The 20,586-nt window shown below is 39.5% G+C and overlaps 1 protein-coding gene across 4 annotated transcripts in view; it reads left to right on the top strand.

Annotated features, from left to right (window-relative positions):
- Nucleotides 1–20,586, top strand: part of LOC145237721 (uncharacterized) — a 52,378-nt gene that overhangs the window by 7,336 nt on the left and 24,456 nt on the right. For 2 of the 4 annotated variants that reach the window (XM_080100690.1, XM_080100687.1), the window contains exons 2-3: nt 11,161–11,422; nt 11,833–11,920. In XM_080100690.1, the coding sequence (XP_079956816.1) occupies nt 11,161–11,422; nt 11,833–11,920 (350 nt within the window). Of the gene's footprint in view, nt 1–208; nt 241–7,235; nt 7,590–11,160; nt 11,423–11,832; nt 11,921–20,586 lie in introns of those variants that run through there. The other 2 variants (XM_080100691.1, XM_080100689.1) reach the window with 2 other exon arrangements.

Genomic DNA, 20,586 nt, shown 5'->3' with positions numbered 1-20,586 from the left:
AGTGGTAGGCGGGACTGAAGCGTTTCCGGGTCTCTTACATTAAACCCGCGCGCTAACGCTGTTTCCAAATGTCGACCGAAAAAACGGTTGCAGTACCACTTTGTGATCGATTGCTGAACCAACGTTTCTGAAGTTGTGGTTGTTTCTGCATGGAATAAGTTACATATGCTGCGATCGACTATAAATTTGAGGCTTTCGATAGTGGATTTTGACTGCATGCTACATGACTTCCAATACATTGTAAGTATGTGAATTAAAATGTGTTTTTTTCTGGTTTTTGTACAATTTCAACTTGTTGTCAGACAGTCTATTGTGTGCTCGTTAACATCTAAGGTTTTTTGTACAATTTGCGATTTTCTACGATCATAGTTGCACAAATGCTATTACAGTATACTTCAAACATTAAACTAGAATCGTTGCTTGCTGGATAAAGAGCCTTATGCTTATTGATTCAATCTTAACATAACATTAAAGATGAATGACTTAATGTTCAACAAAAACTGTTATTTAGAAAGTTCGACATTTACTCAAAGTGCAAACCAACGCAAAATCGTTAGTATCAAATCAACCAGAAATTTACAACCAATAAATAGGAAATTTTTAAACGTTTAACTTGTGCGGGGAATTTATAAGTGGCACTTATCAAACCACGTATCAAAACACTAGTATGTCATCCGCTCAAAATCAAGAGCTATTGTGGTGCTCTTCAAATCGAGTTGGCGTGAATATAGTAAACCCTTAAAAGTAAGAAATGGCCAATAAAACCATACTGCCAGTTTGTATGGGGCTCTAATCGTATCGCCAGTGCGACAATAAAAATATAAAGGTAAATATTACATTTAAGGAGGTATTATTTGTTTGTGAAACACCTTATAAGGTGTATACGGCTACAAAGATTGTTAGGCTGAAGAGTCTTTAGGCCAGTGGTTTTTAAAAGGGCACCACTTGGCTTAGTAAGGGAGTAATTTTGAATTCTTAGGCGAAAATTAGTGACATACAGAATGGGGAGAAAAAGCTTGGGATAAAAAATGCTTTTTTTTTGGTTTTTTATTTAACATGTAAAACAAGTACCAGTAGAAATGTCAACAATACGCAAGAATATGCTGCTGTAACTGATTGTAAGTGAGGAATATAAGAAAAGCTTTATAGGACCACTGTTACAGATCAACAGAAAGGAGATTTTTTCCACGCAAAGTAAGTGGCCTATCCGCTGCATCTCGGGCACTAAACGTTGCAATTAGTTCAAATGATTGCAGTGGACTTGCATTGCATTTTCTTTAAAGTTGACATGCCAATCTGATGCAGTTGGATGTTACATTGTTTTGGTCTGATGATGGAGTTATTTCAGTACGCTATATTCATTTTGCGACGAAACGAAACCACATGACCCACTGGTGTATGGAATATTTTTGTACAGTCAAGTTGGTACTTAGCTGCTTTGCCCAGTCGCTCACAGCAGGCCAGTGCACAAGCTCCAGTAAAACAATGTACAATTTCCTGGAAGGGCTGCGTACAGGCGACTGCCTTCAAAACTGGCTGCAAACAGTTTCCTTTGCTTAAACGGGCTCTGTTATCTCGCCTCTACGACCCAATCGTGAGAGTGACGTACGCATTGGTCCCATCCGTTGACATTATAACACCCTTGAATTGCACGCCCAATTTACCGCTGATTTTCAACCACAAAAACACGGTATTGTGGAAAACAGGTAGCAAAGCCTAATTGAGCATGTGTTTTCAGACGTTATAGTTTAGTACATGCGGTTTTGGGGTATCGGTTAAAAGAAAGATAAGCCCAATTGTGGCTGTGTAGTTTGGTAAGCAATGACTTTTTATGTTTTTGATCATTTTAGCACAGATTCCATTATGTCAGCGTCAGGCGAACTTGAGGCTTATACCGAATCAAGCCATTTTTTGATGCATTCTGCGTGCAATACATATCATTGGTTTTAACTGCTGTTAGGTGTGCACTGACGTATAGATGTATTTTTATGGTTGTCTTGACATAACGAGCACTCAAATTGACTGCAATCAAGTTGTTTGTTTGTAAAACCGATATAAATATTTCACGTGCAGCTTTTATTCACTTTCGATTTGTTTGTTTATCGGAAATTGTAAACAATCTGGAATGATTTCAACAAATGCTTGCTTAGTTTGGTTTTGTAATTCCATATCCTCCTTTGTGAACTTGTCACAAGGAGCAAGGCCGTCCAATATAGCAACAACAGACCACAAATTGGCAAGCACCCGAGTTTTCACAGCCCCTATGTGTGTCGCGGTGCAAGATAATGAGATGAAGATTATTTCGGACAAGGGCGCGGTTCTTCGGCAAATTGTGTTTAAAAATCGATTTACCTTCTTTTGTAAGGTATTAGTTAGGTTTTGGCTATTTCTTACAAGGCACTTTAGAACTAACATTTGTGGTGCTGCTGTTAGTAGTTGCAGAAAGCTTAGGGATTAAGGATTTACATACAGCAGTGTAGGCTTTCGGACAGGAAACGTTGTGTCAAGTCACATAAATTGACTCTGCACTTTTGGCGCACATAGCACGCATTTTAACAGATGGCTTAGTTGCAGGACTGTCGGAATGCGTCGCATATTGTTGCTTTGATCTTATGCGACCAATTCCCATAGGTTGCGTCGATCAATTGCGGATTGCCTTAATGGCCAAACCGCTGTCAAATGCAAATGGCGTTGAACGTGATTCTCATATGCGCAGAGGGTAATTTGATCCGCCCATTAAACCGCCGCAAATATAACTTTATTATGTTTAAGTGGTGCTGCTTCCGACATATTAGGCCACCTTGAACCAAGGCGTACATGCTACTTTATACATCTACGACAATGTTTTGCCTTTTATGTTGTAGTACACCAAGAGGATTGTAGTTTTAGCTTCAACAGTAATACAGTAAACCTTTGCCTAATTCGGACACATTCGAGGTACAAATGATTTGTAAAAAAAATAATCGACATCGGTTAATCCGGATTTTCGCCTAATCCGCACAATTTTTTGGGTCCAAACTGGTCTTGATTAACCGAGTTTTACTGTGTACTACGATCCCGTTGACTTCATAGTGGTACAATATTCAGCAATTTTAGAATTTCGTTGTTGTTAGTCTAAACGGCTTGTCATATTAAATATTTATTGCATTTTAAATCCCCAGTGATTTCGGCTACACTATTACACCTACAAACCACATTTATACCCAACACCAACATTTGCCTCAAAGCCGAAATTGCTATTGTTTGTGGCCCACCAAGTATTTGTCAAGTATTCGTGTGCAGCTGATGGTACTAATAATGCATTGTATCGGAAGACTTGCATAAGGTCCATTGTTTAGCGGTGAAGCTCAAAAGTGCATTTTACAGCTAGTGGTAACCTATTGTTTTTTACCTTTCGAACCCTACCTTAGTCAGTGCCCATTGTTTTCCTACCTTAGTCAGTGCCCATCGCTAGTTTTTTACGCTGTATGTAGTTCACATAAGGCAAATTGAATTCACTTTATACTAAAAAAAATGTTATAGCCCGATGAGACATATTTAACCTCCCTTGAAGGCAACTTGGTAATTAGATTTTCAAACATGCTTTTATACATATACAGGTCTTTTATGATCTCAGCAGTAGTTTTATTATTACCGCCAACCAAGTTTTGTTCGTAATTGCTTATGTATTAAATTTTCAACATTGGCTATTTAGACATATTTAACACCCTTCAAGGCAAATTGTAAATAAGATTTTTAAATATTATTTTGTATGTCCCAACAATAGTTTTAATTGTTACTGCCAACCAAATTATGTTCATAATGACTGATTTCAGTATTAATTTTTTAACATTGGCTATGATGCAACTGAGCCAAAACCCGCCATGCAATACAAGGCAAAATAAATTTGCATAAAACAACAACTAGGGAAATCCGCTTGGTGGGAGTAGAGATCAGTCATTGCGTGGCATCAACATCAGCGGCCGCAGCTTGATCACACGTCGCACTGAGTCACAATAGAGAACAGACCAGCATCAGGAAACGCCGTCCGAACAGTATTCGCTTCACATAAGGCGACATCGCAATAACAGCAAAAGGCCTTCTGCGTACAGAACAGCCCGGTTTTACCTCATGCTTTACAAAACAGTACATTGCTGCACACAATTGTTTAGTTCATTATGGAATGCTTGCAATGGCGTTGGTGTTTTCTGGGAAGGCGGTTGACGCGTGAGAGTTGTATTAGTTATAATGGAAGGCAGGTCAGGCCTCCTGGGTATAAAATAGCCTGGTTTCACCTCATGCTTTACAAAACAGTACATTGTTGTACACAAATGTTTAGTTCATTAATCATTATGGAATGCTTCCAATGGCGTTGGTGTTTTCTGGGAAGGCGGTTTACGCGTGGGAGTTGGATTAGTTCTAATGGAAGGCAGGTTTAGTTCACTTATCATAGGTTGAACTGGAAAGTGCAAGACCCACGAGATTATGCGCGCCATTTCGTAGCTTAGTTAATTGTCACGAGAAGGAAATGGACTTGTGCTTTACTTTCTTTTTTCCCCCGGTGAACTTTAAAGGTTTTTCAGCACCAGATTGGGCTAGTGTGATGTAGCTGTAGTTTTTTGAATAGTTTGACTTGTATTTATAAGCTGTTGCTGCCAGGCTTAATATATAAACTAAACAATGTTGTTTTTGGCAAATATATTGTTATTGGCGTGCATTTATTTGCTTTTGTCGTTTAGTTGGGTTGTATGTACTAAAAGTCACAACGATCATAATCCATAAGGTACAATTTCAAAAGAGAATGAAATGTGATTATAAGGTCGTTCTAGAATGGGCATTGTTATGAAATACTTATCCTTTCATAATTAAAGAATTACGGTGTTGACGCGAATGCTGTTACTGCTATTCAATTTCTTGGAAACTATGTTGAGAAAATGTGTCATAGATTTTCATATGTTTAACAGACCGAAGTCATTCTGAGAAAAAATATTGGTCACCTAATTTTAGGACACTGCGTATGGAAAATTGTCCCAAGTTGCTTGTTTTCGACAAGTAGGCCTCGTGATATTAGTGAACGCTGTTAAGTTTGACGAGTCTAGGTTTAGTGGAAGTTGTTGCTTGCACGCCAAAAAATCGTGCTAATACTCGTGTGATGTTGTAGATCATGGTTTCGTGAAGCATAGACTTAATCTATGACATAGATGATAGGATACAGAACCTTGTATTTATATATACAGCATTTCTTGCCAACCATTGATTAATTCATATGATTTTTGCGTTTTTTTATATTTTTTTGCTAAAACACGAAGATGTAAACCAGGGGTATCAAACTCAAACTGCTTTGAGGGCCAAAAACAAACTTTTAAGTAAGTCGAGGGCCACACTATCGAAACATTTGTTACAGTGTAACATGACAACAAACATGTTGCGTGATTAAAAAGAGAAATGTTCATTATTCCTATTATCTTTGTTAAAAAACAATATTGTAGTAAATAACAAACAAATATACAGTGTAGCAAAGTAAAAGAGCCAACTCTGCTATATTGTTTTGTGTGGAAACAATGGCATGCAGTGACACAACAATGAAAAAAATGACGCAATAATTGCAATTGCTGATTCTAAAGATGAACTATTTCGATCATGTCATTTAAACGTTGCAAATACCACTATCAAAGAATGATTATATCATGTAAACTCATTGGTTTTACAGGGTCTTCCGTCCGCGTAAAACACATATCTTCTAAAAGTTCCTTTCGCGGGCCGCGTGTTTGAGACCCCTGATGTAAACAATACTGTGCGCTTGTAAAAGCAATGCGGTTTAATTGAATGAATACAAAACCCGTTTAGTAATTTCAAAGCGTAAAAATCGACAATTACTGCTCTAGAGTCTAGAATAAATGTAATTTGCTCTATGCCTAATCCACACGTGCTTGGTATTTATTTGTTTATTCAATACTTTTCATTAGGATAAATGCTAAAGCGTTTTGCTTTGATTCTTGTATTCTTGTGCTGCATGTTCCTAGCCAAGTTAATATTGGTCATCTTATGTAAAACGCACCATAGCTGTGGCAACAAGACCGGCATTTTCCACTACAATGCTAATACACACACTGTTAATGTGATGTCGTATTCATACAGACATAATTATCAGGATTTAACAAGAAAAATGACATACATTGCGTATTTCAAACGACCATCGTTTTCGCAGTATCTCTAGGGTTACATCTTTGCGTAACAGCGCATAGCAAACTGGCCCATAGCAGCGTTGTGTCTTGCGTACCGGAACTACATAGATACACACGCCTTTAGGAGTTAATTCCGTCCAGGATACCGTTCGTCTCTGTTTGGCATGCTACGGTAGCTGTGTCATCCACAATAATAACAAGCTACAGTGATGGAAGGCTATACCTGACTCATTGATTGGCTCATGCTGGGTTGCAATTGCGCCCAAACAGCAATGTACCGCGTTATAATGCACTGTCAGGTAGATATGTATGCGTCATATGTGATGAGCAGTCAGACGACATCGTCAGTGCAATAAACAAGTGTTCAATTGCTAGATATGCTTTAGTGATTAGTCGCAATACGCTAGTTCAGGAAATAGGGCTAAAGACCGATGGTGTACAAATTGTTGTGTAGTGTCAGTAGGGTTTGAATACCATTTATGGAGACTGGAGGGTCTTTAAAGCAAGTCACAATCAGTTGTATGTTCTGTAAGTGCAGTTTTTAGATCTATGGTGAAATTGGTCTGCATGAAGTATGCTCTGCTGCAGTCGTTCAAAGAAGTAAATTGACCATCCATAACCCGTTACTTAGCCTCCAATATGATCTTTGTTTGAAAGATCCTTAGAGGCCAAGAAATGTTTAATCGAGCTTGTAGTACACAGAAATACAAACAAGTCCAGTTTTTTAAGCCTCAAAGAAAATGAATGAAAAAAAATTCCACCACTATGATGTTTAATAATAGTGAAGATATGTTTAAGGTTTTGGGGCACCTGTCTTATTTTCTGTTATGTAAACTTTGTGAGGCTTGGGGAACGATTTATTGCATGTATAAATTATAAATGATTCCCTTTTCTAATTTGGCTAAAGTTTCAACGATCAATAAATGTATGCCCGATGGTATTTGATGCCGATAAATGAAAAACGCTTTACAAATTTGTAGTTTGCTGTTTTGTTACAGTTTAAGTTGCTAACGTCAATTCTGTTTTCTGATTTCAAAACAAGACCACAGAAACTGTAGCGAATTGTGAATTAACCTAAATTCAAACACCATGATATTATATTGACTGCTAATCTACAAAAACGAACAAAACGATGTCTTCTGTGAGTATGAGAAAGCCAAGTCTTCGACGTTCCGTGAGGGACCGTGTTGGGAACATGACCCGTCGGTTTTCAATAAATCCAAACAAGTTGTCGCCTTCGCGTGAATTGGACCCCGCGCACTTTTCTTTCGACTCCGCTGACAGTATAGAGGAGAGCCCTACGCGCTCGCCAGGTGGCGCACCTCTTCGCTCGCCGCTTAGTGCCACGCCTACGAAACGCCCCCGCTCGACGATGGTTTATAGCACGAAAGGTCGCTCGGCCAGTTTTGACAGTTCAAGCTTAAGGTAACAAGAATAAATTGTTTAGATCGTTACTAATCCAGAGCAAGTACATTTTTGAACAGTTGTTTTCCGAAACGGCTTCGTTCTAAAGTTTAGATGTCCTTTACTGAAAAATATTGAAATGATTCAAAACAAGTTGTTTCTTGTAAAAGTGATATCCAGTTCAGTAGCGTAGCCAGGGAGGGGCCAAAGGGGCCATGGCCCCTCCCAAATTTTCAAAGCTGTACATTAATAAACTTCAATTTAGTGTAGTTTCGTCCCTCATCATTGTGGTTTCGTCTCTCAACTATCAAAGGAATATACAAATTACTAAAAATGACTTCTGTCACCAAATTGTAAGCCGAAATCCATGCTTTTTATAGTTGTGCAGACATGGAATAAATCTATAAAACGTTTGGCTGTCGTTACGTGTTTGGTAAAAGCACGCCGAGCGTTAGCAAAACGTTGTATAAGACAACAAATTATTTGGCCCCTCCCAAAATTTTTGGCTGCCTACGCCACTGATCCAGTTTTTACTTTCAATCAAAAATTTTTGTACTTACTTACTTCATGGCTTTAATTAGGGCCAAAAACCATTTTTTGTCCGGTTGTTGTATTTTATTACCTCCTTTTAAAAAAGGTCCGCCTTATAAGGACTTCTGGTTACCCTTTATTTGATCTTTGAATGTACCTCGACTTAAGGTACCTTACAGCTCCTTGTCGCAATGTTTAGTGGTGACGTTGATGATTACGTCAGTAGGGGGACGATTTGTGATTCACTGCGTATGACAATCGAACGGTATTTCTGATGCAACTCACTGTGAACAACCTATAACTTGTTACGACGGAAATAAATCTCCCGGTGACTCTCATTAGGGTCGAATACGCAATGACCCATATCCGGTCATGTGACTTTGCGTCATTGCGTTACGCCTTGTAATTTGAACTATTGATTGGCTTTGGAGATTAAGTTGAACTGACGTAATTGTTGCTAATGGAAACAAAAGTACTTTACTGCAATTAATTAGGCTTACAGAAAGACTAGAATAAGCATTCAATGCAATATTTAAAAAAATGCATTGCAATTTATCAATATTTGTTACATTTTAATTGTAAACACATCATGAGGTAAAGATTGTTCTTATTTTCAAATAATTGATTTTCATTGGAACACTATATACGGATCTGTTCATAAGAGTAATGATAAAAATAACGGCCTAAATAGACATGAAAGCGACATGCTTTATTTTTCAAACATTTCGGCAAATGCTCATGCCATCATCAGTGATATGAAGAGACAGATCAGTTAGACTCGTTTATACGCACTTGAGTCACATAAAAGTTGCTTTGGTATTCGGACTTTTGAAAAGCAAATCCTTATGCTGGGATTTTATAATATTCCCCTAGGTATGAATGCCTACGTGACTCCATAGGTGATTTTGTTTATTATGGGTCCCCTTCCCTGAAGGGGACACATATTGTTTTTGTCCGTATTTTTTTTCTTTTTTCTTTTTTTCTTTTTTCTGTCTAACGCTGGTTTGTTAAACGCATTTGGTCAAGAAAGAGTGCTTCAAATTTATTCAAATTTGGACAGATGTTAGTTATTAATCTAAATTTGATCCTCCTGAAGTTTGACCCCGAATTACCCAGTGGTTCACCCACAGGCCCCCAAAATGCAAATTTTTTAAAACATGGTTTGTTATATGCGTTTGGTCAAGAAAGAGTGCTTCAAATTTGTTTAAATTTTGTCAGATGTTAGTTATTAACCAAAATTTGATCCTCCTGAAGTTTGACCCTGAATGACCCAGCGGTTCACCCACAGGCCCCGAAAACGTAAAATTTTTAACGCTGGTTTGGTAAAGAAAGAGTGCTTCAAATTTATTCAAATTTGGACATATGTTAGTTATTAATCCAAACTTGATCCTCCAGAAGTTTGACCCCGAATTACCCAGCGGTTTACCCACAGGCCCCCGAAACGTAAATGTGTCTAACGCTCGTTTGGTCAAGAAAGACACTGTAGGCAGAAGTCCCAAGAGAGTAACTCACTGGTTTACGATAGCAGGAGGGCTCAGCTTGACGTCGGACAGACGTTTTACGAGACGTCGTTTCGGTGATTAGAAATCAGCTGTTTTGCACAGCAATGCTATTTCGTTTTATTAAGTTGTCACTCACATTTTCAGTTTTGGCGAAGGTTTCACACCTATGACGTGATTTAAACCTAATAAGCGTGCTTCGGTTTCGTATATGTCAAGCAAAACTTGTTAATCAAAATAAAGTTGAAAAATCAAACTTGACATTTTTGCAAGATAAATGTGTTTTTTTAAATGCTCGTTGTCAGGTTGGCCGCCGCATGACCATGGGTTACTTAAGGTCAACTAGTAGGTATTACTAACACAGTTCAGAACTTTCTTTCATCATAATGTAGTGTTTTTTTGCTATCAATTTAGGAATCAACACTCAAGGCATGTATAAATTAGGTTAAACGGTTTTGTTGAACAGTAAGGACGGCGTCTATTGAAAACGGTGTCAATAGGTCAAACAGTCGTTTGGCGTGTGCACCCTGAGAGGTTACTGCAGGTCAATGGTACGACAATATCTGGGTCAAAGCAAGAGATTAAATTAAAGTATTTGTTTCGTTCTTTTTTAATGTTTTTGTAATTATATGACAATAATAGTGCAAAAAGAATACGAACAATTTTTTTATTGTTGGGTTAATGCTTTCTAAAAATTTGTTTTTAAAAATCTAAAAGTCACCGCAACATTTGTTTACCGTAAATCCGCACAAACACGCGTGTGGGGACCCATTAGTTTTTGTTTACAAAAACAATCATATGTGTGGATCAAATGATGTGTATAGTAAATTGGTAAATATCGTATAGAATATATAAAATGGAAGTATATCAGAAAGCCACCCTTCTAGTTACGCATTCATGTTTCTGGAAAATTACATCACCCGATCATATTACAAATTCCGTATTGTCATCTGTGACTTGTGTCACTAAACAATTCTACGAAATCATCAAAGCAAAGCTAATCAATGTGACAAATATTTGATAAGCGGATAATTTCCAGTTTTCTCATATTTAACTTGCATGTTCACATAACAGTTTTTAAATGCACAAGCGTTTCTTTTAAAAAGGTTTGTTGTGATATTACCACATGCAAGGCCTTTGAGTCCTCAACTGTCGTGCTTTATTTAAGTTAAGCCTAAAATTTATTTTTGCCTCTGAGTTCCTTGCCTGGTTAAAACAAAATATCTTAACTAACAATAAGGTTTCTATGGAAGTTGCGTGGTCACCATAGCATTTTTTCTCCCATTTATAAGCTAAGATGAATATATTCATACTGGGATCAGCCCTGAAGCGTCGATGCAGACCAGCGATCACGGCATACTTATCAAAAAATCATAGTACGCCAGGCCTATTAAAGGAGTTATACCGAATCAGCTGGTCTCCCAAGCATTCCCATATGACAATGGCACAGGCTTGAAAAATTTTCTCAGCTACTCTTAAATTCTGCGTCCTGCGTAAAACAATATGTTGCGTAAAAGTCCTAAAAATCACACTGCTTGACCTATCGAATATTATTTTCATAGACTCAACACTTCGAAGTCGATAGACACTAACGGCCAACTCACCGACGGTGAAGACCCCTCGAAGCCCAAACTCCCTCCATTGGCCGAAGAACTGCGAGTGAAGCCGCTTTACAAATCGACTTCCACCAACGGCCGCCAGATGGCAACCAAGAGCGGGTTTTTAAAGAAGCAGGGTGGGAAAATCAAGACTTGGAATGAGCGTTGGTTTGTACTGAAAGGCGACCAGCTGCATTATTACAAGGACATGGACGGAAAATTCATTGTGAGTAAAGCGTTATTACAAAGAAAAAAAAATCCTTATCAATGTTATGTGCGTCCATCAGAGTTGTAAGTCTGGTCAGGTTCGGGCTCTAGTATCAATAAAACGTGCTTGATTCGGGCTTGACTTTATATATATCTTTTTGACGCATTTTCACCAACTTTTGGGCTTGATTCCGGCTATTACATTTCGGTTCGGGTGTGGTCCTAATTTTCTCTTACAACTCTGGTGTAAATATTTCAGTCATGTTCTGCTGGTTATAAGTTAAATCAAACAAGCACTTTCCTTGGTGCGTAATTGTCATGGGAAAATCAAACAACACTGTTTAACCACTTTACATATAGCACCTTGCATGTCAATATAGGATAGGTGTCATAGGTAGTTTTTTTTTGACAAACTAACGTATTTTTCAGGCTTCGATTTTTCTTCCTGGAAATCGTGTTGCAACGCATGCTGTTCGGCCGAACGACACCAACAAATACGTTTTTGAGATCTTTCGAGGTAGGAAACGTTAAAATATAAGTTGCATGCATTGCTCTTAATGTAAAAATATGAACGAGTGCGTGGACACACAATATTGGTGTAAACGTGTGAAGCGTTGGTCAACTGCCAGAAAGAGACAGAGCAGAACAGTGGAGAATATACAGGAGATGCGGAAAATATGAATGGTTTTCAATCCCAGCTAGGCTCGAGCTATAGCGGCTTGTTTTTGCTTCTTCATTTTTGGACACAAATTTGATGCTAAGTGGGAATGAAACTTACATTTCGCCTTAACAGCATCATCTTTGTCTCAAAATAGAATCAAGACATACAAGAGATATCATAAGACGTTTTTCTGTTCTGAATATATGCCTGAGCTAACGTGTTGTTTTTGCTTCTTTTATTTTGCACAAATTTGTGCAGACAAAAAGATACAAGATACATCATAAAGACGTTTTTCAAACCTGACTATAGGCTTGAGCTACCGTGTTGTTTTTTGCTCGTTTTGTGGCACACATTTAAGACATGTACCGCTCCATACAGCATCACCCATCTGCTTGCTTTGATTTCCCAATTTCAGTGACTCATCAATGTGAAAACACATATCCCACGGTAAAATCATGAAGGGTTCTTGCCAGTGGCCACAGGCACGCAACCGTTGGTTTTCAAATGTGTAAAAATCCCTGATATACCTTCCAAGTCTATTACTCACAGGCCTGTGCTACGTAAATCACTGTCAAGAGCGGTCCTTGTCGGGCACTTAGACCCTTGCTCTGCATGCCCAGGGCCCCATAAGGCCGCTTAACCACTGAGACTTGGTGATTGTTGTCTTTTGAAGGATCCGGTGTTTGGCGTAGGGAATTTTGGCATAGCAAAATTTTGTACATGAAGGACAATTTTGACTTCTATATGACTTGAACTCATTAAATACAACTCATATTTTGCTTTTGTTTCTATCAACTCTGTTTCTTGATTTCATGCAGAAATTTCTTTGAAACTATTACGATGTCAGTTATTGTATTTCTGTAGGTGTAGTTTGAGTTACATTTTGTGAAGTGTACGTTTCAAGTCTTATTTTGTAAACAGTTGAGTTAAACATAAATTCATAACTGGGATCAGCCCTGAAGCGTTCATGCAGACCAGCGATCACGACACACTCATACACAAATTAGTACGCCAGTTTCATTAAAGGCGGCATACCGAATCAGCTGGTTACCAAGCACTGCTGACTTTTTTGTAAACGCTTTTTATGATGTTAAAATATAACAGACAGAGTGGCAAATTCATATTGACAGTCCGTGTAAGAAAAAGAACTCTATAAAGCCATAATAAACTGTAAGAAATGGTATAAAAGCTCGACACTGTCGTCGGCCGTCGCTTTCCCCGCCAGGGATTAACGTGATAATGGAGTAAGGCAGACGCGCGGCTAGACGGACGCTGTCTCTGCCAAAATGAATGGTTGCTTATCCCCCGGCCGATCTGTAATAAATCGTACGCTGAAGGAGACCTGTCAACGCCATTTTCAAGCAGCCTATAGCTCGTGATGTTTACCTACCCCAAATGGTGGTACTTTTACCCCTTCGATTGCGTCCCAAAAGCCCCATTGTCTGCTCCTAGGTCGTTGTTCGTCGCGTGTAAAGCCGTATTCCATCACTCCAGTCGTGTATAACGACAAGCCAGGAGTATACTGCGGTTAGTCCCAGACGAACACCCAAATGCAAAGGAAATGGTTTATATTGGCAATCTGACATTATCCGAAGCGACAAGGGGCACGTGCCGACACATTAACGTCGCCGGTAGAGCACCGCGCGTGACCGGATTTAAGTCGCAGTCCCCGTTGTTGCTAGGTGATGATTTGTGCGACTGGTGTTGCGAGACTTAAAAGGACGCCGCAGACACGGGGTTATGACTATGTGATAATGACACGCCGAGTCTGGGTCGGAAATAAGGTTGGAAAGTTTCTTTTTTCCTCGAGAGCTGCTATAGTAATTTTTGCGGGCACTCTGCGATGCTTGGACATTATTTCATGACAATTTGAAGTTCTGTAGGCGTTTTTGTATGAAGAAATCGCAGAATTTAAGGAACAAAATTTTTGACATGAATATGTGTGGTCCGCAATTGTTACTTTATTTTTACTATTACTGGAAAAATAGACACCATTACGAGGCGTTTAGTAATCGAGACAAACATTCTTCTCTTAATCACTTCTCTTAATTTGTGATGTAACTTATTAGAATTAGTTACCAAAAACAAGTTCGTTAATGTCGGACTCTTGCATCATTTTAGTACACGTCGCATGTTTTCCGCTTTTACCCTTGAACCCTTTGTGGTGCAAATTTATTTCGGTAATCCACACACGCCCCCCTTGTTACTAGTTAATAAATCATTAGCGTTTCGGTCCTTCTACTTCCTAATTCGGTCACAGTGCCTAATTTATGGCCTCATACGGCTAGAGCAGGTCTGAACACGCCAGCTGAAATGCTCATGGAATTCGCTTTGTTTTGTCGTATGACGTTGACCTTTGCTCGGCTCGGGGGTGCAGTAAGCACTCCCTGGGACTTTGTCGGTTCTTATTGATTGAAATAACACGTTCAAGTATATGGTGAGCACATACCAGGCGCAAACTGTATGCGGGACCAATAAGGGCCATGTAAGGAGGTATTTGAAGTTAAACAAATATTTAAAGAATGTCATATTTGCATGCTACGTAAATTGGGACTAACAAATAGGAAGCTTAAACAACGCGCAAAGGTAAGCTTAAACAATAAAAGTATAGTTTCAAGTAAAATCAACCCCTATGCAGTGCAGTTTTTACGGGGATTACTGTTACCAAACAGAATGAACAATGTTTGCAGAAAATATGTATATTTCAACATAGTTTTTAGGCATCTTCAGTTCCTGTGAACGAAAGCAATTCTGCTGTAAAAAACGACAAAATAGTAAAACAAGATGCCAGCCTTGCAATTTCTGAACACTGGGCTAAATTTAGTATTACCATGCCCCGCTTTAGGCGTCACTTTAACAAAAATTAATAGTGGTAAATTATATCTGTACGGGTAGCCTTTGTTCTTATGCAATTATTTTATTGTATTCCGCTGCTCTTGTGTGGTTTCGCTTGTGTGCTCGCAAAGATCACCTTATTGCTCTGAAGAAGCCTTAACGTTCTGGTGGGCGAAACGTCTGCACAATTACAAGTTCTTAAAAAAAACTAGCATTTAGTTTAGCATCCCACCAGTTGAACCACAGATTTGTTGAATATGCAACCTGTTGGACGAAACGCTGGTTCAGTATTTTCTGTAAACATAACGTCGGGCATTAAATTAACCAGCTGCACAAACTTGTAAATTTTGGTCAGACAATTTCGTCTTTAGGTGGTCTGTTAAACTCTACAGTCCCGCCGAACTTGTCAAATACCCAAACCTCATTTCCTCACGTCTCCTTTGCGGTTTTCCACAATTTTTCGCATCCCACCCGCGCACTGTCATTACCTCCTAGTCTGTGTCGCATTTACACTGTGTCATTTTCGTCAAGAAAGAACACAGTACTATTACACCATTTTTTTGACTTTGTATAGTGGCACTTCTATGCTAGACATCTATAAAGGTTTTGAAAAGCAACTGACAACGTCTAAAGCAGTAGTTTTTTAAGCTTTTTTATATAGTTTCCAACTTAAGTCAATCCCTCGAATTCCCCCCTCTGTTGTTTTTAAAGATGTTTTATGCCGTCCATTATAAACAATTCTCTTTATTCTATTGAAATTACTTTACTTTGTGGTGAAATATTCAAGTTTAAAATCTTAAATATTCGAGTAACCCTTAGAGCAATACTTAAATACCATGGACTTTTACAATTGTACATAATTTTCCACTGGTGGGAAATTTCCCTGGTCTAAACAATACAGCATATTGCTTTGTAGGTCTATTCGGGTGATTTTATTTATTCATTATTAGACTCATCAGCAAATATGTGTATAGTGTTGCAAAGTGACTGAAATTTGAATGACTTAATAAAAAGAAGACACTTAAACTGGTTTCGGGTTATGGTATCGCTCGTTTGAGATCTAGCCACTTGTGATGTGTCATAAGCCCCTATACAATTACACCACTTTTCAAATTTGGTCTCCTTAGAATTACATGCTTTGTTGAATAATGCCATTACGTTGTGACGAATTTATTGGAACCACTCCAACAGAACCGCACATGTGGGTGTCTCTGCTAAAAGTAAAACCCCTAAAAACATAAACTCAGCATGTTCTTACCCAAGCCTGGCGGGGCGGTTGTTAAACCCTATAGCGATAACGTCAACCCCGTCTATTGTGATTCAGCCTTGTGTGAAGACTTTGGTCGTTTTCGCCGCGACAGCTGGCTTCGAACTTGGGAAACCGATGTTTATTGCGAAAGCTTTTTTATACCTAACCGTGACTGGTGCATGGTCGCACTGTCTGACCTAGTCAAAGGGGTAACTTATGTTGTGTGGTTTGGGTTTGCTGATGTTGGCTACGTTTAAGCCTATTTGTGGGCTTGGTTAGAAAACAACATGAAAACTAAGTATTTTGCGTGTATGTCCCCTGTAAACCACGGAATACACCCAAAATACTTTAAGCATCATTCAAATAACGACGCTTGACTCAATAACCAATGTTTTTTTCCTTGCTGTTTTATGTAACTGTTCATCAATAAAATTGGATAAAGTGACAATGCAAATGAAATTTTGGCTTGTCATAACCGTCTTAAACGCTAAATGTATTGCTTATGTGGCGATTGATTGCATTATGTGTCATTTCTGTAACGCAGAGGTCGAAGCAAAACAGTGCATATGTTATGTGCCTTGCAACAAAACTGTGTTTGCTAGCAACCTTGGTGGGACAAATAGGCATCTGTCAAGCTTTTCATTGTTCTAAATGCTCGAAATGCAAGTCATCAGCGGAAGATAAACAACTTTGGCCTAATTAGCGGCGTCAACTTCGACGCTTAACCCACCTTTCACAATGATTAACGAGGGGGAGCGCCGCTGTCCAGCCAAAATCGCCTTGCACCAGCAAAATGAGATTAGATTCTTTCGCTCATAATCTCGGATTACGATGATTGAGGCCCAACAAGTTTACCAGCAAACCAAAGTGTTTGTATTGCCACGACAACTCCAGCTTTCAAGTTCTCGTGCTTGTCGACCGAAAGCCCCGCTTAAATCGACACTGTTTCAATCAGGCTGCTTGCAAACACGGCCGGACGCGCTGATTATGACGTCATCGCTGTCGGTATGACGTAGCGCGACGCGATCGGAATCTAGACCGATCGACGGGGCGTGTTGCGAGCGACAGCAGTGATAATCCCAGGATAATTGCCAGCAAATTTGCTGTTGCAATTAACGCGAAAAGTGCTTGGCAGTGGGCCACCTGTCCAGGTGTCAGAAACAACGTGCGATTTTGCATCAATTTTGATTAACGTGCCGTCGCTCTCTCGGTGTTTGGAGGATTTTCTCACTCTCATTTTCTCCCGGCAAAAACAAGGCAGACGCCTTGGCAAAAACAACGCATTGGTAGAGTATTTGATGATAGAACCTTTTATATGTAACACATCAGTTCAACGCCAATGTTGACGCCAGTTAAAAAACTAAATTTACTTGTTTATAACTTTAAGTTAAGTTGAGTTCTCGGTCAAGGAACACATAGCAACACAAATCACCAAGCCGGAAAAAGCTCATGCGCAATGTTAAAATGTGATGGGGCGCACAAAGGTGCAGGGAACAATTGGTGGCTCATGACTAAACGTGTTGCAACTCCTTAGTAAATGTGAGTGTAAGAAACACGACTGGGAAGGAAACGATAGCTTGTTGTGTTTGAAACAATTTCGGCAATCCTGGAACAAGAACTTAAGTGTTTTCTATATATTAGCTAACACCGCTTACTGCAGGGCATAACCTATAGCACTGCCAGATGAAAGACAAATATAAAACGAGTTTGTATTTGTTTAACTTCTTGACGTCAGTCTGATCTTTTGCCCTCAAAGCCATTCGAAAAATTTCAGCAAGGCATCCTTAACTAAAGCATTAGCAAATTCTGTCGTCTAGCCATCGTGAGAAGTAACAGCTTGGACTTTGTTATGTGGCATCCGTTATGTTAATTGTCCACTGCCAGCGGCTGTAGGATGTTGGTGTTCGGATGGCAATTAGGGATATTAGCGGTTACAAGTGTTGTATGTATTTCCTCTACCGCTGCAAATGTAAGTGATGTTGATTAACGAAACCAACCAAAAAGGTTAAAGCGGATATTTAGGCAATTAAGGATATTGGTTGTGTAACTTTGTTGACTGTCGTATTTTTTACAATGGGTTTTGAGTGTGGGAAAATTTTTGATCCATTCTTTGGTATTTATTATCGCAACTTTCTTATGTGTTCACGTTTTTTGTATGAAAACCACTTTAAAAAGCACCGAAGATTGACGATTCATCACTCGTGCCCACGCGGGAGCAAATACCTGTCAAAATTTCAAAAAGTGTTACAAACAGAGCAAACATAAGAAAAAGTGCACAAAGCAGCGTCCCCCTCTCCCTCGAATTCCTAAATTCCCCCAAATAAACGGCCCGAACCGCCGTCGTTCATTGTCGCTCAGTGCTGTACAATACCTTGCCGAAAGTTCTGCCAGGGACGTGGGCGCCAATGTCGGGAATACTGTCACGTACGGACACAAAACCAAAGGCTACAGCATCAGACTTTCCCCTGCGGCGCGACCCAAAATCTCATGATTGCCCCGCCGGCCGCCCAGATCGTAAAACGCTACTTGTGCTTGGTCGCACACCGCTTTTATTGCCTTGCGGCGTCTCCCAAGGCCCCTGACTCGTAAATCGTCGTAGCTAAGTGCCCTGAGCTACCAGAATCGCATATGGACAAGGACAGGTTTCGGGTCGACGGCATATGGCTTGTCGTGTCGACCCAGCCTACTTGCGGTTTGCAAAGGCCGTCTGCGCACGCTATACGGCCTCCAACGACGCGCCTCTAAAAATATTTGTTCTTTTGGTTTTTGTTCCTAATATATCGCAACCTATAAGCCCTATATTCAAAGTGCATGATAAAAGGCCACATGTGAACGAGTATATGAAACAGCATACTTAAAATCGCATGGTAACCGTGACTGTTAGCGTTTAACATACTGCACATTGTCAAACCCAACAAAATGCCTAAATTCGTTAAACCGTGGGTTAAGTGATTCACTGGAAATATTACACAGTTAGTTAAGATACTTGAAAACAAAGATTTTTAGTATTGTTCGTGTTATATTTTGCATCTTTTATACCCTTGGGTGTTCGAAATTTGGAAGTGCCAGTAAACAAACAGTTACAAGCGGATATTTTTGCTCTTATTAACCTTGTTACTTTCGCCTGTGTCAGCAAACTTTGTTTTGGCAACCAATGTGCTTCGATAGTTAAATCCAAGTGCTGTGCAAACTGAAGATCATCTGCCCTGCGGCCGAGACTTTTTGCTTTCAAGTGCCGGGTTTTTAAGCGACCAAACACTTATTTTTGAACTCTCCAATACCCGGTTTCTGTCACAAAGGCTCTTGGTGGTCTTTGTGTCTCAGTATATAGCTTTTAACGCCACATAAAAATGCGCACCAAATCACCAAGAGGGATACATATGTGGCTGAATCTGAAGTAGACGCAGACAGAAAGTCGCACGTTACATTGACAAAAGAGAAGTGTAATTGCCGGGTTTTCGTTTCCTGTCTCCCGTCGAACTTCTCGGAGCGCGTCGGAGATCAGAATCAACCGTTGGTAATTCGCCAGTAATGACAGCTTGCGTTGAACGAACGCGCCCATCTCCTTCGCCCGTTTCCGAGACGTCGATTATTTGCCTAACAGGCTACCTTTTCCTCTGAGCCGAGTACCCCAGTGTTGGCGTACAATTCGCCTTTGCTATATCCCACAACCAGGGTGCTTAAATACTGCTTTAAAGGAATTAGCGTCCGTTTATCCCGGTTTCACAAGCTTGACTCTAACCGCAAGTATTCTCACAGGTGCGATAATGCCTCATTTACTGGGCGATTAAACAGTAACGAATTTCCATGGCATTCCCTTATTATCAGAAGAATGTCTCAAGTGCATAAATTTGACTCTAAGCACTTTTAGAATAGTTTTCAGTTGAAACATGTGAATAATCTGAACATATTGAGCGTATATTTTTGAAATAGTTCCCAGTTTAAACATGTTTTGATGATGTTCGGTATGGATCTTAACCTATTTTGGGAATTGTTTTGTGTTTTTTGTTTAAAACCAGGAAAAGCTTTCTCACTGAAGAGAGTTAGACGCATTATTTGCCATTACCTTTTCACACTTCATATATTCCAAGCCATTGAAAACTGCCGTTGCTTTTTGCAAACCCTAAACTTTTTACCAATAATAAAAGTAGATACTAAACATCGGGTAATTTCCTTTAACGAGGCACCGGTCTTCGTGGTCACCCCGGAGTTGCGCCTACTTGACCCTTGTCCATTTCATTAACGTGACAATGGCAGTGGACTCTGACCCCGTAATGTCCATTACAATGGATTCTCTTTGTCTCGATGTGACCCACTCGATCGTCAGCGGAAAACGTTTTCTATGACCCCAACTGTTCTTTACCAGTTCAACTTTTGATTAGGTTGCCGCTATTGTGTGGTTACCTGATTTAAGTACCGTTTTCCAACACGGGTTGTG

This window comes from Phallusia mammillata, chromosome 7, assembly GCF_965637545.1.
Source record: "Phallusia mammillata chromosome 7, kaPhaMamm4.hap1.1, whole genome shotgun sequence".
Lineage (NCBI taxonomy): Eukaryota > Metazoa > Chordata > Ascidiacea > Phlebobranchia > Ascidiidae > Phallusia > Phallusia mammillata.
This window is presented reverse-complemented; position numbering and strand designations above follow the sequence as displayed.